Raw genomic sequence first — 18,672 nt, 5'->3', positions numbered from 1 at the left:
TCATTGAAGGATTTTGAGAGAATGCCTCACACAGTGGAAAAAGTATCTTTTTTTTTTTTACATTGGTGATATCTGGAATTTGTGTGTGTGAGTTTCCTAGCAGGTTTAGGAATGTTGCAACATTGATGGAGGGCATTTCGAGCAACTAAGTCTACTTTCACACCTGCATTAGGTGCAGATCCGTCTGGTATCTGCACAGACGGATCCGCACCTTTAATGCAAACGCTTGTATCCGTTCAGAACCATATTGTGTCAGTGAAAACGGATCCATCCCCATTGACTTACATTGTAAGTCAGGACGGATCCGTTTGGCTCCGCATCGTCAGGCGGACATCAAAACGCTGCAGAGCGGAATGGAGCCAAACTGATGCATTCTGAACGGATCCTTATCCATTAAGAATGCATTGGGGCTAAACGTATCCGTTGTGGGCCGCTTGTGAGAGCCCTGAAACGGATCTCACAAGCGAACCCAGAAACGCCAGTGTGAAAGTAGGCTTAGAGACTAAACATAAGCAGATCAGTATGGTGTACCTCCTTCTGGTGCAATTTCGAGCACCTAAGAGCTCATTTAGACGAGCAATTTAAAACTTTTGCATATTCCGTTAGTTAACAACTGATTTTCCATCTATGCTGAATCAGTTTTGTCTTCAACTTTTGTCTTTTTATCGTATCAGCATGGCATCAGTATCTGTTTTTCATGTCCGTCAACAAAAAACAACGGAAGAATGCCAACCCTCCTTTTCCTAATAACCATCCATGAAAAAGAAACTGCAATGGTGTAATAGTGTAGTGTAATAGTGTCCATGAGCCGTCTGCTTTTTTTCCTAATAGATTCCTTGACGTGAATAAGCAAGTCTAGAAAAAATAAATAATTTACCATGCCTTGCTTTGGAAAACAGGAAAAAAATTGTTAGGTGAAATTTAAAAAAACACACCCACAAACCGGCAGGGTTTTTGCATCGCCATTTTCTGACAGCGATAACGTTTTCATATTTCACACTTTTTCATTATGTCTACAATGCTGTATGAGGCGTTATTTTGCAGAGCAAACTGTAGTTTATGTTGGTACTACCGTACCTAAAGGACCCGGCTTTGCACGGGTATATTTAATCTATTTCATTTAATGTTTGTGTTTGTCGTTAAAAGATATTGACAGTATCCACTATAACATCTACAGTACCCCGCCCTCTTTATAGTGACCTTTACAGCCCCCACCCTTTAACACTGACCCTTTCCCCCCCCACAGTGCCCTGTCTACTTAAAATAGGACCTCAACAGCAGCCCACCCCCTTAACTTTGACCTTTACAGCAGCCTGCCCCTTTAACAAGGAGTTGCACAGCACCCCACCCCCTTGACAGTAACCTCCACAGGGGTCCACCCCCTTAACAGTGACCTCTACAGCATCCACCCCATTAACCATAGGTTACAGTCCCCTTAACTGACCGCCACCATTCCCGGCCCCCTTAACAGAGACTGCCCCTGTAACAGTGACTGCCACAGTACCCCGCTTCATTAACAGTGACCTCACAGTACCTCACTGCCCCTTTAAAAGTGTCCTCCACAGTCCTCTCCTCCCTTAACAGTGACCTCCACAGTAGCCTGCCCCCTTAACAGTAACATCCACAGCGCCCTCCCTTTTAACAGTGATCTCCACAGTGGCTGCCCCTTTATTTGTGACCTCCACAGTACCCAGTCTCCTTAACAATGATTTCCACAATGATCCTCCCCCCTTAGCAGTGACCTCCACAGAGCTCTGTTCCCTTAAAATGTGACCTCCACAACACCACGCCCCCTTAACAGTGACCTCTACAACACCCCGTCCCTTAACACTCACCTCCATAGGGGACCATTGCTTTAACTGTGACCTCTACCGTTGCCTGCCTCCTTAACATAGACCTCCACAGCGCCCACCCCTTTAACAGTGACCTCCCCTTTATTAGTGACCTCCATCTCCTTCATAGTGATTTCCACAACACCCCTCAACAGTGGCCTCTACAGAAATCTGCCCCTTAACACTGACCTCCATAGCGGACCATCCCCTTAACTGTGAACTCCACAGCAGCCTGCCCATAGGGTGGCCAGAGGTCCGGTTTTAGGCCGGACAGTCCGGCTTTCAGACTCCCTGTCCTCCGTCCGGCGCAGGGCCTGGACGGACAAAAGGGATTTCCTTTTAAACAACTCACTTTCAGACAGCAGCACTGAGCTGCAGGGAGAAAGTCACCATCCCTCCCACCCCTGCAGCTTACAGAAGTTGATTTTTACCGTCATTTTTTCAAGGGGGTGTGGCTTAGTGGGACCTGGGGGTGGGGTTTTTAAGTCTGTCCTTTGAGGGTGGCCTCAATGGCCATCCTGCCTGCCCCTGAACTGTGACCTCAACAGAACAGTTTCCTTAACAGTGTCATCCACAACGCCCTGCCCCTTTAAAGCTGACCTACAGAAGTGAAGAAAATTGGCTGGGTTGTTATGGAAACCTGGTGTAAAACTGTGTGTATGTGGAGACTAAGGGCCTGCGATCTTCTATTGGCTGATAAGGGTCATGTGACCAGGCTTCTTTTTATCTCAGGAACGGTACGTGCTAGAGAGCTGAGATCCGGTCTAAAACCTTCCCGGACACCTGATGCCAAATTTTGTGATTGTAAATGTGACGGTTCGGACACACACATACATACACTTAGCTTTATATATTAAATTATTTTTGGGATGCGTATAGCTTTTTGATCACTTTTATTCATTTTTTTGCGCAAGAAAAATATTTATATGTAAATATTGGAAAGTGTAATTTAAATTTAGTACATTTTTATGTGTTTTTTTTTACTTTTTTCCACAGTAACTTTTAGTGCCTCGTGTATGTTGTTACAGGCAGTTAACCATGATAGGCCTGGGAAACTTCAGAAGGCCCCAGGCTGTGATGGTAACAGATCAGAGTCCTATGACTTCTCTGTGGGGGCTCTGATCGGAATTCAGAGGGAGCCCCTTCCCTCTACATAACCCCTCAGATGCCGCTATTTCTTCTGACCACAGCATCTGACCAGGTTCAGTATCATTGCCGTCAGGTGCCTGCTGTATTATACAGCCATCACCTGCCGCATATGGAGCGGGCTCAGTGCGGCAGCCCTCTCCATACAACCCCTTAAGCATAATGATGTACGTGATTATGGGTTGGTTAAAGGGGTTTTACAGCCATTAAGATTGATGACCTATCGCCAGGTTAGGTCATAAATATCTGACCGCAGGGTCCGGCACCCATCACCACAGCAGATAAGCTGTTTGACGAGGAGGCGACGCTCCATTCAAGTGCGGCTTCCTAGTCATTACACTATGCGTAGTCTCCATTCAATTGAATAGAGTGAGCACTTGTATTACACTGCACTTCTGAGACAAAGTGCAGTGTATTGGGCAGGAAGCGGCACTGGCATGAAGCGCCGCCTCCTCTTCAAACAGCTGATTGGCAGAGATGCCTGGTTTCGGACCCCGGGCAATCAGGTCATCAATATCAATGGCTGGACAACCCCTTTAATATGTCAGTGTTCAGTCTGTGTGCTATCTTTTATACACTTTACATGAGCCCTATGAGACCAAACATGACCTGATCAGTAGTGAATGCCTACTTTTGTCCCACTATGTTTTTGATGAAAGCTCAGAAAGTGTCTAAACTGGTGTGCTCTGGTGTGGAAGACCCTAACCCCCCTTCCCTTTCATCTCTTACTAAAACTGCCAAGTTCCAGATCCCCTGCTGACCAAGGTGTTGGTGCATAAACAGTGGCCCTCAGGTTCAAAGCACACAAGATGATGTGGGTCATATGATTTACCCAATCCCCCATCTCCCCAGCTGTGACAGCAATGAAAGTGTACAACAGATGTGCAGATATAGGTTTCACATATAAAATGCCTTCAGCACTGAAATATAGGATGAGGTGCGGTTGTGTTGTTTGATGGCATCAATACTAGGCATACTAAGTGCTAAGCAGCACTTTGTCAATCCCATCGAAGTGAAAGGAGTGGTGGACGGACATGAGCACTACTCCTCCATTCAAAATGTATTATCTGTTACCTTACCTCTTGCCCTGGTGGTGATAACGGGTTCTTAAACTCCGATAAAGAAACAGGCAGAGAAAACTTCGAGAGAATTGAGGGGAGATCATGTGCTGGAAACTGATGGGAAAACTGCTCTGCCAAAGATGAATAGCTGGAAGGGACAAAAGACAGTGGGTGATATCATGATGTTAGAACCAGAATTTAGCAATTTCTGTCTCCTTAGCTAGACCAGAGCTTTAGCTTGCCTTGCATATGTTGTATGGTATATGAATGGGTACAGATCAAGCCTTAACCCTTCAAGACCAAGCCAGTTTACACCATTTAGCAAATTATGTGGTAATTACTCTGGAATGCTTTTACTTATCCAAGCCATTCTGAGATTTCTTTTCTCATGACATATTGTACGTCATGTTTGAGTCAATATGTTATACCTTAAATCATAAAGAATTCAAAAATGTACCAAAAATTTGGAAAAATTCTCAATTTTTGAAATTTTGATGTTTATGCTTTTAAAGCAGATTGTGATACCTCATAAAATAGTTGTTACTGTACATTTCCCAGATGTCTACTTCATGTTGGCATCATCTTGAAAATGTCATTCTATTTTTCAGGATGTTAGAAGGTTTAGAACTTCAAAAGGAATTCTTAAGGCTTCACTTTTTTTTTTGCAGATTTTCCATTTTAATAAAAAAAAAATTCTGTAACACAGCAAGGGTTAACAGCTAAAGAAAACTCAATATTTATTAGGCCTCTTGCAGACAACCGTATGTATTTTGCAGTCTGCAAAAAACGGATCCGCAAAAAATACCGATGACATCCGTATGCATTCCGTATTTTGCGGAACGGAACAGCTGGCCCCTAATAGAACAGTACTATCCTTGTCCGTGATGCGGACAATAATAGGACATGTTCCATTTTTGGGAGGAACAGAAATACGGACATACGGAAACGGAATGCACACAGAGTAACTTCAGTTTTTTTGTGGACCCATTGAGATGAATAGTTCCGCATACGGTCCGCAAAAAGACTGAACAGAAACGCAAAGAAAATACGTTCGTGTGCAAGAGGCCCCCTGATGCCTGTGACCGGCCGGGCGCTCCTCCTACTGGTAAGTGAAAGGTCTGTGTGGCGCATTGCTTATAGCACAGACCTGTCACTTACCAGTAGGAGGAGCGCCCGGCCAGTCACAGACAGCGCAGGTAAATATAATGCTTCTAAAATTGCAAAGTAACCATGGCAGCCAGAACTGCAGTAGCGTCCTGGTTGCCATGATTACCGATCGGAGCCCCAGCGATTAAACTGGGACTCCGATCGGAACTCTCCGCTGCCACCAATGATGGGGGGGGGGGGGATTTTAATTAGGGGGGGGGGGGAGGCCGCACTGGCCACCAATGAATTTAATACAGGGGAGGGAGGGAGGGGGGCCGCACTGGCCACCAATGAATTAAAAACTGATCTCTTACAGGGGGGTATGATATACACAATTAACCCCTCAGGTGCGGCACCTGAGGGGTTTATTGGGCGGATCACAGCCCCCTGCAAAAGATCGGCTGCTGCCAGGCAGCAGGGGGCAGTCATATACACAGTTCTTAGTATATTCTAACTTGAAGCGTCCCAATCACTATGGGGACGCCTCTGTGTTAGAATATACTGTCGGATCTGAGTGAAAATTCAGCTCTGAAAAAGCTGTATGCAGACGGATCTGAGGATCCGTCTCTGCTAAAGTAGCCTACGGACACGGATCACGGACGCAGATGGCAATCTTGTGTGCCTCCGTGTTTTTTCACGGACCCAAAAAACATCATGTTTTAGTGTCTCCATTTTCTGAAAGCCATATCATTTTTATCATTTGGGCGATTGTCTTATATAGGGGCTCATTTTTTGCGGGAAGAGATGACATTTTGGGGTTAATATGACTTTTTGATTGCTTGGTATTACACTTTTTGTGATGTAAGGTGACAAAAAATGGCATTTTGCTACAGTTTTTACTTTTTTTACAGTGTTCACCTGAGGGGTGATATCATGTGATATTTTTATAGAGCAGATCGTTACAGATGCGGAAATACCTAATATGTCAACTTTTTTTTTTTACTTATTTCAGTTTTACACTATAAAAGCATTTTTGAAGAAATTAATGTTATTTTTAAATCTTTTTTAAAGGCGTTCACCTGAGGTGGTAGACTATGGGACATTTTTAAAAGCAGGTCATTACGGATGTGGCGATACCTAATATGTATGTTTCTTATTTAAATGTTTTTTTTCTATTTATTTATTTTTTAAACGATTTTATGTTGGAGGGGCTTTTTGTTTTTCTTTACTTAAAACTTTTTTTTTTATTATTATTATTTAAAAAAATAACACTTTTTTTCACTTTTTATATTTGTCCCACTGTGGGACTTCACCTTTTCAGGGTTTTATCCCTGTTTCAACTCAGTACAATACATTATTTATTGTACTGAATTGAACTGTCACCATCTTACTACACAGTAAGACACTGACAGTTGACTAGGAGACCCAGCTTGCAGACTGGATCTCCTGGACTCACGTAGCTGGCAGGGTCCGATTTCTGTGCAAGGCATCGGAGATGCCATGGCAACCATCAGCCCCCTGTCACCGCAGTGCAGGTGGCCGATGGAGTCAGATGGAGCCCCCTTCCTCTGTAAACCCTGCACGTGCCATGGTCAGCGCTGACCGCGGCATGTGAAAGGGTTAATCCGCCGCCATCGCCGCATACAGCATACATACAAACATCTAATTTAATAACAGATAATGTATGATCCCTGTAAAAGGGGTTGTCTCACCTCACACATTGGCATATCGCTAGGATATGCCACCAAAGTCAGATAGGTGCAGATCTCACACCTGTCTCTAGAATGGAGCCCCCCAAGGTGTACGAGAGTGCACTGCACATGTGTTGTGTCCTCTCCATTCACTTTTGTGGGAGTTCTGAAAACAGCTCACTTGGCTATTTTTGGAAGTCCCATAGAAATTAATGGAGAGTTCTGATATTTTTGTCTGTCTCATGGACAAAGAATGGAGGGTAGATACACAAGCACGGTGCGCTCTTATTCACTTTGGGAGTTCTAGATATAGATGTATGTCCCAGAGGTGAGACCCCCATGAGCTGACATTGAATATGCCACCAATGTGTCAGTGAGATATCCCCTTTAGGACATTATCCTAGGTTGCCTAAGGGCTATTTCACATGGGTTGATGATGAAGAATGAACAGCACTAATTCCCATAATTGTCCTGTGTAACATGCCGCTGATCACCTGACAAACAAGCAAATTCTCTGATCGTGTCTTTTATGTAGTAGTACAAATGATTGTCTGTCAATAGCATCATCCCCACATGTAAACAGGGGATATGCTGCCCTCAAAATGAAAATTGTACGGAGGAACTATTGTATTACCAGTCATTCATCACCATACCAAAGATAATGGCCACATGTAAATGCAAAGAGCGTGTCGGTGCTGATTATATGCCTATGTAAAAGAATCCTAAATACTATAATTCTTTATTTGATCTATATCATAAAAAATGAACAAAGACTATACTTACAGGCCCACATTTGCATTTGGTGATAACATGTAGACATTGTTTTCACACAGTGGATAAATGATAATAGCTTTACCCCAGTATACCAAGTGTGCTGCAAGCTGGAATACCTAGGAAAAGAGTGAGACATAGAAACATATAGTTATATGGGGCGATCCAAACTGCTCAGAATTATACCATGGTAATGGACCATAGTTACACTGAGATACTTCAGTCACTAGATTTCCTATGCTTATAAAGCACAATATTGCCTGTTAACCACTGGGAGGAGCCATGCAATCTTTACAGTCATGCTCAGTCCCCGACACCTTTTAGTACTTGTTGCTGCAGTATTAAAAGGGGTTGTCCGGGTTCAGAGCTGAACCCGGACATACCCATAATTTCAGCCAGGCAGACCTCCTGATGTTAGCATCAGAGCATTTAATGCTCCGATCCTCTACCTTGCCCTGGGCTGGATCGTGCAGGGCAAGAGTTCTTTTACTTACCATAACACACTGCCGGACAGAGGCTTCTGCCCAGCAGTGTGTTCAGTGACGTCACCGGCTCTTATGGGCCGGCTTTAGCGTTGTCCTAGCCGTTTTACAGGCTAGGGGAGCGCTAAAGCCCACCCATCAGAGCCGGTGACGCCACTGTTCTCACTGCTGGGCGGAAGCCTGGCAGCCCTAAGGATAGCCCGGTTCATCACGAAACTCCAGAAAATGCCTGAATCGCGCAGGGCAAAGGTGAAGTGCTCCGATGCGCAAGTCAGTGGGGCTGCGTGGATGAAAATGGGGATATGTCTGGGTTCAGCTCTGAAGTCATAGAGAAGTCCCCTGTGGCAGGACCAAGATGCCCAAATACGGGATAAAGCTTGATAAGACCTTGATTCCCAGTGAAAATTCCCCAAAATAAAAAATAAACCAAAAAAATAGCATTATGGGCATCGCCGCATGCGAAAACACCCATACCGAAAAGGCAAAATAGAGGCCCAGTCATGAAATGGGGAGGGTGATAACAGCATGAGAAGTCCACAAAGTGACACTATGACAGTGGTGAGGTAAAAGCAGCATGAGGAGACCACAGAGTGGCCCAATGAGAGAGTCTGGAGGTGGTGGCAGCATCAGGAGGAGGCCACAGAGTGGCACAATGACAGTGTGGAGGTGGCGGCAGCAGCATCAGGAGGCCCCAGAGTGGCACAATGACAGAGTGTGGAGGTGGCACCATCATCAGGAAGCCACAGAGTGGCACAATGACAGAGTGTGGAGGTGGCGGCAGCATCAGGAGGCCACAGAGTGCCAAGGTGACATAGTGTCGAGGTGACAGTAGAATCAGGAGACCACAGAGTGGCAAGGTGACATAGTGTGGAGGTGACAGCAGCATCAGGAGACCACAGAGTGACCCGATGACAGAGTGGGGAGGTGGGTGGCAATACAAGTACCAGCTGAAGATGGTGGGTGAAAGAAGGAGCACTTGGTATCAGATGTGTGGCATCAGGCGCGTGGCAGCATCAGAATAGTAGCTGAGGCAGGTAGCCAGAAGAAACCGGTCTCTTTTGTCAAAGTGTTTGTGTGGCACCACGGATGATCTAGTCTGATGCATCAGGCATTGGTGGGTGGAAATACTGGCTGATTTATCTTGACAAAGGTCAGTCTCTCCACATTATGGGTGGACAGGCAAGATCTTCTTGGGATAACTATGGCCCCCGCCACACTAAACACCTGCTCTGATGCCACACTACTGGCCAGGCAGGACAGCTTTTCCAAGGCAAACTCTGCTAGTTGCGGCCACAAATCCAGTTTAGCTGCTCAGTAGTCCAGCAGATCTTCAATGCTGGTTCAGGTCCTGCTCCAGGTCTAGCTGCTGCTGCTGCTGAGTAGTTTCTTCACTAGGCGGGTGAAGAAAGCTGCTCATTAGCGACTCTAGACTCAAGTTGCTGCTGATGGAACTGCTCCTTCCCCCCACCCTGCCACAGCAGCCATGGCAGAGGAACATGAGCGCAGAGGGCCCGCGGTCAGACCTGCGAGAGGATGGACGATGGCGCAGATAGGCAGCGGCCAACTCACTACATAGGATGTCTCTATAGTAGTTCAGTTTGTCCCCCTTCTCAGCAGGTATAAAAAAAGGCCCCCCATTTTGGACCGGTAGCGGGGGTCCAACAAGGTGGAGAGCCAGAAGTCATCCCTCTGCCGAATGGTGACAATTCGGCTGTCACTGCCAAGCAAGTGAGCATGCATCGGGCCATTTGTGCAAATGACTCAAAGAGACTCCCAGCCTCCACCCCCACGGTGTGTCTGGGTCCTCTGCCTTGTCTTCATCATCGCCCTTTAGCTCCTCTTCCTCCTCCAGTTCAGCCCCCACAGGGCTTATGTGGCTGTGAGATATAGGTGCCACGTCTCCAGTCCCCTGACCAGCCAGATTTACCAGCATCTGTTCCAGGACATGAAGCAGTAGAATGACGTTGTTCAGGAAGCCCCTGAAGAAGCGAGGCAAAACTCGCGTCGGGCTAGGAGCCATCACCTCATCCTCTCCTGGTTAGTATAGGCTGCTCCACTGTCAGTTGGTTGTTTTTTTGTATTGCTCATTGCAAGTGGGTAAGCAATTGGTCACAGCACTGTGATCATATTTCCCCTGTTGACCTCCTTGGAAGACTATTGCGACTCATGCATACTATTTTCTGTGACATGTGGTGGTGTATATAGATTGCTTGTCTCCTGTGTGGTCATTCATAGGTACTTATTACCATTTATCACATCAGTATAGACAAGATTGTGTCTCATTCAGCCTTATGTACCATCTGCCTTACCAGCTTAGGTGTAATGGTGGCTCTGTGCACTTGTCACTTTATCGTCCTGCATTTTTTACCACTAATTGAAACCGCTGTATTTGTACTATTTGTTATTTTTGTCTTTTAACTAATAAAGATTAGTTGTGTGAGACTTTGTAGGTTTTCTATCCATCCACACACATTTATTCACTTGCTAGCTTTACATCTTTGGTTGTGTAGATGATAGGAAGGACAGACAGCTCCCTTCGGCTGAGGTAGTGGAGCCTTGACAGCCTGAAACCGGGCCACTGGGTGATGCAGCAGTTGCTGCGACAGGCTGGACTACCACATCGAAGCCACGGTTCTCCCAGGCCACTTTATAGTGTTGCTCCATATGTTGACGCGGGGCCGTGGTGCAAACTTTGGCACCCTGGCCACGCTTCACCTTCTGTCCACAGATTCTACATATGGCCATGTTCACCTCCTCCGGCGGCTTGACAAAAAACTGCCACAGCACAGAGTAGGTTATTTTACCCCCAACAATACTCACTGACTGACTGCTACTGCCGCTGCTTCCGCGAACCCGTGCATCACAACTTTCCGGGCAGGTAGGCTCCTGCAAAGTGGGTGGTCTACCCCGGGCACATTTGGCTACCGACCTCCCACTGCTGCCACCCTGCTGACTCCCGGCCACGCTAGCTACTTGCTGGCTCTGCCGCTGCCTCACGGGCAAGCTGCCACCCTCTTCTCCTGATGATGATGAAGCCCCTAATTCAGCCGGCTCCCAAGTGCGATCAGCTACAACATCATCATCGAGTACTGTCTGCACCATCACTGTCCTCCTCAAAGGTCTCTGGGTCAGGAGTCTCACCGCTCGCAACACCAGCTCCCACTCCACTCTCCTCATCACTACTTGCCTGCCTAGCGGAGGAAGGGACGGATGTCTCTTCCACATCTTGGCTGGCCAGTAGCTGCCAACTGTCCTCTAGTAGCTCGTTCTCGCTGTATAGTGGGGATGAGCCCACAGCATGTAATACTTTTCTGGCTGAGGGAACAGAAAAAGACAGAGGCTGGTTGAGGACAGGGGAGGGCACAGGGCCTGCTCCTGGGCCATGCCAACTAAGGGTTGTGTCTGACGAACCCACCAACTCTTGGCTGGGGGTGTCTGATGTCACTTGGGACTAAGTGGATGATTGAGTCAACCATTGAAGAACCGCCGGGTTGCTGGTCAAGACGCGACCACTAGTTGACACCGGAAGCTCATGCCTCTCGCTGCAACTCCTGCTGCCTACGCCCCCTTACTCTGCTGCGACCTGTGCCTGCGCCAGAAACATTTAGGCCTCTGCCACTTCCCTGGCACCTCTCTGTCTGACATACTGTTAGATCAAATAAATCAATAAATAAAAAGGAAATTAAAACACCCCAAAAAATTCAGTAATTTTCTCACTTCACGACACAACGGCTTATAAGCCCTTTGTTCACTAATACACGCCAAAAAGGGCTTTAGAACATATAACTGCACTGCTGAACGGCAACTATATTTTTCGTTTTTACACTTATACACTCCACAAAAGGGCTTCAGAACATATAACTGCACAGCTGAACGGCAAATAAAAAGCCAAAAAGGGCTGTAATTTTCGCACTTCATCACACAACGGCTAATAAGCCCTTTTTCCCTGCACTAATACAAGCCCAAAAATGTTTCAGAACATATAACTGCACTGCTGAACGGCAAATAGGCCCTAATTTGTTTCACTTATACTTGACAGAAAAGGCTTTAGAACATATAACTGCACCGCTGAACGGCAAATATATTTTTCTTTTGCCACTAATTCACAACAAAAAGGGCTGTAGAACACTTATAACTGCAATGCTGAACTGCAAATTGTTTTTCTTTTGCCACTAATACATGACAAAAAGGGCTCTAGAACATATATAACTGCACCACTAAACGGCAAATAATCTTTTTTTTTGGTGCCACTAATGCACGCCAAAAAGGGCTGTAATTTTCACACTTCACCACACAACGGCTAATAAGCTCTTTTTCCCCACTAATACAAGCCCAAAAAAATAATAATATCGCACCGCACAGCACAGCACAAGGGCAAATAAGACATAGAAATATTTCCTTGTAATAAACCCTGTTAATGCCTGTATCAAACAGCACTTGCACCCCAATAACAAGAACAGTTTGCTGGCATTACAGAGCTGTATAATGGCAATTTGGATCCCAGTCAGTGCAGCAAGGTGTAATGGATTGTTCCTATTACCCATTCTGTAACCTCCCCTACTGAACCCTGTTCTACATAAATGCTGTGGAATTATTCCTCGCTATCCTTTCACTAATCTTTCCCTGAACTTGTAAATCGTTTTTTTAGCACAATGAACTCTTTCCTAGTTTAGGGAGCAGGCAGAAGAGGTGTCAGGAAGCAGACCAAGGGTCAAATCCAAAGGTAAGCTAAATAACAATAATAATACACAGCCTAAGGGACCAAAATCACAGGCAACCTGTAGCCAGCAGGTTGCCTGTATTTATAGTGAGGAGTGAGGGTCATGTGACGTGGCCAGCGTCACATGACCGACAGACAAACAAGTCGAGCACCGAGTGATCAGCTCGGCACTCAAGGCAGACCTAGGAGCAGGGAGCCTCCCAGCTAGCAAAAGCCACCCTGGGAGCGAGGCCAAACACAGATCCTCGCTCCCGAAGCTAAGCAGCAGGTCTGCGGCTGATGGGAGACAGAGTGCGCCTTCGGCGCCCCGTTACATGTGCCATATTTGCATTTTTTGGGAAATATCTGAGGAACGGTACATGCTAGATAGCCGAGACCCGGTCTAAAACCTACCCGGACACCTGATGTACCCGTGTGCTAAATTTCATGATTGTAAATGTGACGGTGCGGATTCCTTTAGCGGACATACATACACACACACACACACACACATACACTCAGCTTTATATATTAAATTCACATGCGGTACATTTCTATGGTGGTCCCATTCCAATGAAGGCAACTAGTAGGAATCCATGGACATGCTGCAGAAACACCCCATTAAACTTATAGGGAATGGATTTTTCAGTTGCTTAAATTCCTGCAACAAATCTGCCACATGTGAATATACCCTAAAAGAGCAATCAGCAGACATTAGTCTCCCCTGGGCAGCATAGTGGCTCAGTGGTTAGCACTGCTTCGAATCCGACCAAGGACCACATCTGAATGCAGTTTGTATGGTCTTCCCCGTGTTTTGTGTAGCTTTCTTCCCGTTTCCTCCCACACTCCCGACATACTGATAGGGAACTTAGATTGTGAGCTCCATTGTGGACAGCAATGATGTCTATAAAGCACTGCGGAGTAAGTCAGCGCTATATATGAGTAAAATAATAGTACTGTAGACGACAAAGACTATAGAGCAATGGCACAGTACAACAGGAGGTTACAGTACCTGTAGTAAAGCGAGGTCCGCATCCTGAGCTAGCTGCTGCAGGTTCTTTACAGCACTTGCAGACTTGATAATTCTTACTAAGGCGGGAGAGCAATCCAGTGGAAGATCATTCAGCAAGCTTTTCTCATCCTTAAGGAGCAGAAGAGCATGATAGGGCCTAAAAGAAAATGCTATGTTAAGGATCCTTAAACACATTTTTTGCACCAGTGTCTTTTTACCAGTTAAAAAAGCCAGAATATGCTCAGCCGGATTTGATCCAGAATGCACACGGCTGGTGACACGTGTATTGCGGAACCGCCGTATGTGCTCTGCAGCACGGGTACGGAGCCCGTACGTTCGTACTGAATAACTATTTATTTTTTCTCTTTTCCAGGATCCGCAATATACAACAAAAGATAAGATATGTCCTATCTTTTGCAGTGCGGAGGCATGGACCCAAAAGCCCACAGAAGCATTTTTCCAATATTTTTTCTGCATGAACTTGTCATCGTTTTCAAGAAATCTGCTTGCAGTTATTCAGTAGGAACACTCAGTGTTTACTTCCAGTGGTTAAAAAAATCTGTTCTAGTCATTTGAAGCATAGGTGCTTGTCCCATTACAAGACACCTCTCTGATAACTGTACTGTAGTCAGTCGTGCAACTAGAATACTGACAAACTGCCCTGAATGTGGGACTAATACAACCAAGATTGTGAACCAGAGCTTAAATGTGCCATATAGACATTGTTTCAGCTACTGAACCATAGAGGCAGCTAGGCATAACAGTGTCAGTGTTCTGGTACACAGTGCCTCTGCAGTCTGACTCAAACCATGAGAGACATGGGGAGGATTTACTTAAACTGGCATTTAGTTTAAACCCAAGGTGCATTGGCACGAGAAAAAAAAAGTTTGTCTCCAGTGTACTTTCAGGAGTAGAACCTGGCAGAATAAGGGTCCATTCACACGTCCGTTGTTTTTTTCCTGATCTGTTCCGTTTTTTGCTGAACAGATCTGGACCAGATCTGGACCCATTCATTTTCAATGGGTCCTGAAAAAAAATCTGACATTGTGCTGTCCGTTTTTTTTCAGGACCCATTGAAAATGAATGGGTCCAGATCTGGTCCAGATCTGTTCAGCAAAAAACGGAACAGATCAGGAAACAAACAACGGACGTGTGAATGGACCCTAAGGGTCTATTCACTCGTCCGTTTTTTCTTTCCTGATCTGTTCCATTTTTTGCTGAACAGATCTGGACCAGATCTGGACCCATTCATTTTCAATGGGTCCTGAAAAAAAATCTGACATTGTGCTGTCCGTTTTTTTTCAGGACCTATTGAAAATGAATGGGTCCAGATCTGGTCCAGATCTGTTCAGCAAAAAACGGAACAGATCAGGAAAGAAAAAACGGACGTGTGAATAGACCCTAAAACTGCCTAATCACACTACTCCTGATAAAAACTGAACAAAAAACATTTTCAGAAGTTTAGCATGGTCAAAACTGCTTACAGACTCCCTTTAAATAAACTTAGCTTATCCTTTGCTAGTCTTGTGTTAGAAAAATAAATAAAAATACACCTGACATTGGCTGGCGTAGATTTGCACTATGGTGTACAGCAGTATCTGGCATAATTTATAGGAAATTTGTCAGCGGTGGCCCCCTCCTCTTCCAGGAAGCCCACTGACTTTTTTTTTTTTTTAAAGAGGCAAGAACAGCGAAACAGTCAAAGGAAACTGCTGCAAAATGGATAAATTCCCCCCACAGCTTTTAGTGTTTTGCATACTAGGTGCATATACTGCTCATGGGATCACACGCGGAAACAAGTCATGTTCTTATCTCACCTGATAGACTTTAAACTTCTTTCTATTGCCTCTGGAGGAATAAAATTTGCTCCAACACAATGAATTTTATGTGGTAAGCAGAAGCTTACTTCCAGCCAGTTGTTTATATGAAGACGGACCACACCGGTAGTACAAAGGCTGGAAGAGAACAAGACACACGACATGTAAGTCCTGTACCAGGCACTGATGCTGTACAAACTGTCACAGAATGTATCTTAGTGACATCTTAGCACTGGTGGTCACACAGGGGCAATATGGTCTTGTGGAAACTCAGATGATGAATGCAATTCAATTAACCCGCTCAATGTTTGCTGAAGCCTCAAAACAGGGAAACAAACGGTGATGTTATAGCTAATGGCAAAGGACCACAGTAATGTCCCAAGGCAAGGGTAATAAACACTGCATCATAGTACCATAATACAAGGATAATACATACAGTGATATCACGACACTAAGATACAGTACACTGCACCATAGTACCATAATACAAGGATACTACATACAGTGATGTCACAACACTAAGATACATAACAGTGCACCATAGTACTATAATACAAGGATACTACATACAGTGATGTCACAACACTAAGATACAGAACACTGCACCATAGTACCATAATACATACAGTGATATCACGACACTAAGATACAGAACACTGCACCATATTACCATAATACAAGGATACTACATACAGTGATGTCACGACACTAAGATACAGAACACTGCATCATAGTACCACAATACAAGGATACTACATACAGTGATATCACGACACTAAGATACAGAACACTGCACCATAGTACCATAATACAAGGATACTACATACAGTGATATCACGACACTAATATACAGTACACTGCACCATAGTACTATAATACAAGGATAATACATACAGTGATATCACGACACTAAGATACAGAACACTGCACCATAGTACTATAATACAAGGATACTACATACAGTGATGTCACAACACTAATATACAGAACACTGCACCATAGTACCATAATACAAGGATACTACATACAGTGATGTCACGACACTAAGATACAGAACACTGCACCATAGTACCATAATACAAGGATACTACATACAGTGATGTCACAACACTAAGATACAGAACACTGCACCATAGTACCATAATACAAGGATACTACATACAGTGATGTCACAACACTAAGATACAGAACACTGCACCATAGTACTATAATACAAGGATAATACATACAGTGATATCACGACACTAAGATACAGAACACTGCACCATAGTACTATAATACAAGGATACTACATACAGTGATATCACGACACTAAGATACAGAACACTGCACCATAGTACTATAATACAAGGATACTACATACAGTGATGTCACAACACTAATATACAGAACACTGCACCATAGTACCATAATACAAGGATACTACATACAGTGATGTCACAACACTAAGATACAGAACACTGCACCATAGTACTATAATACAAGGATAATACATACAGTGATGTCACTACACTAAGATACAGAACACTGCACCATAGTACTATAATACAAGGATACTACATACAGTGATGTCACAACACTAAGATACAGAACACTGCACCATAGTACCATAATACAAGGATACTACATACAGTGATGTCACAACACTAAGATACAGAACACTGCACCATAGTACCATAATACAAGGATACTACATACAGTGATGTCACAACACTAAGATACAGAACACTGCACCATAGTACCATAATACAAGGATACTACATACAGTGATATCACGACACTAAGATACAGAACACTGCACCATAGTACTATAATACAAGGATAATACATACAGTGATGTCACTACACTAAGATACAGAACACTGCACCATAGTACTATAATACAAGGATACTACATACAGTGATGTCACAACACTAAGATACAGAACACTGCACCATAGTACTATAATACAAGGATACTACATACAGTGATGTCACAACACTAAGATACAGAACACTGCACCATAGTACTATAATACAAGGATAATACATACAGTGATGTCACAACACTAAGATACAGAACACTGCACCATAGTACCATAATACAAGGATACTACATACAGTGATGTCACAACACTAAGATACAGAACACTGCACCATAGTACCATAATACAAGGATACTACATACAGTGATATCACGACACTAAGATACAGAACACTGCACCATAGTACTATAATACAAGGATACTACATACAGTGATATCACGACACTAAGATACAGTACACTGCACCATAGTACTATAATACAAGGATACTACATACAGTGATATCACGACACTAAGATACAGTACACTGCACCATAGTACTATAATACAAGGATACTACATACAGTGATATCACAACACTAAGATACAGTACACTGCACCATAGTACTATAATACAAGGATACTACATACAGTGATGTCACAACACTAAAGATACAGTACACTGCACCATAGTACCATAATACAAGGATACTACATACAGTGATGTCACAACACTAAGATACAGAACACTGCACCATAGTACTATAATACAAGGATACTACATACAGTGATGTCACAACACTAAGATACAGAACACTGCACCATAGTACTATAATACAAGGATACTACATACAGTGATGTCACAACACTAAGATACAGAACACTGCACCATAGTACTATAATACAAGGATACTACATACAGTGATATCACGACACTAAGATACAGAACACTGCACCATAGTACTATAATACAAGGATACTACATACAGTGATGTCACAACACTAAGATACAGAACACTGCACCATAGTACTATAATACAAGGATACTACATACAGTGATGTCACAACACTAAGATACAGAACACTGCACCATAGTACTATAATACAAGGATACTACATACAGTGATATCACGACACTAAGATACAGTACACTGCACCATAGTACTATAATACAAGGATACTACATACAGTGATGTCACAACACTAAGATACAGTTCACTGCACCATAGTACTATAATACAAGGATACTACATACAGTGATGTCACAACACTAATATACAGAACACTGCAC

The 18,672-nt window shown here is 44.1% G+C and overlaps 1 protein-coding gene across 12 annotated transcripts in view; it reads right to left on the bottom strand.

Moving 5' to 3' along the window:
* The window catches only part of NPRL3 (NPR3 like, GATOR1 complex subunit), a 90,245-nt gene that overhangs the window by 26,604 nt on the left and 44,969 nt on the right, over positions 1-18,672 (bottom strand). For all 12 annotated transcript variants that reach the window (XM_044302548.1, XM_044302549.1, XM_044302550.1 and 9 more), the window contains 4 exons: positions 15,598-15,735; positions 13,781-13,937; positions 7,600-7,706; positions 4,058-4,187 (listed from right to left, as the gene is read on the bottom strand). In XM_044302548.1, the coding sequence (XP_044158483.1) occupies positions 4,058-4,187; positions 7,600-7,706; positions 13,781-13,937; positions 15,598-15,735 (532 nt within the window). The remainder of the gene's footprint in view (positions 1-4,057; positions 4,188-7,599; positions 7,707-13,780; positions 13,938-15,597; positions 15,736-18,672) is intronic.

This window comes from Bufo gargarizans, chromosome 8 (assembly GCF_014858855.1).
Source record: "Bufo gargarizans isolate SCDJY-AF-19 chromosome 8, ASM1485885v1, whole genome shotgun sequence".
Lineage (NCBI taxonomy): Eukaryota > Metazoa > Chordata > Amphibia > Anura > Bufonidae > Bufo > Bufo gargarizans.
The sequence above is the reverse complement of the archived record's forward strand: the minus strand, read 5'-3'. Positions and strand labels throughout refer to the sequence as shown.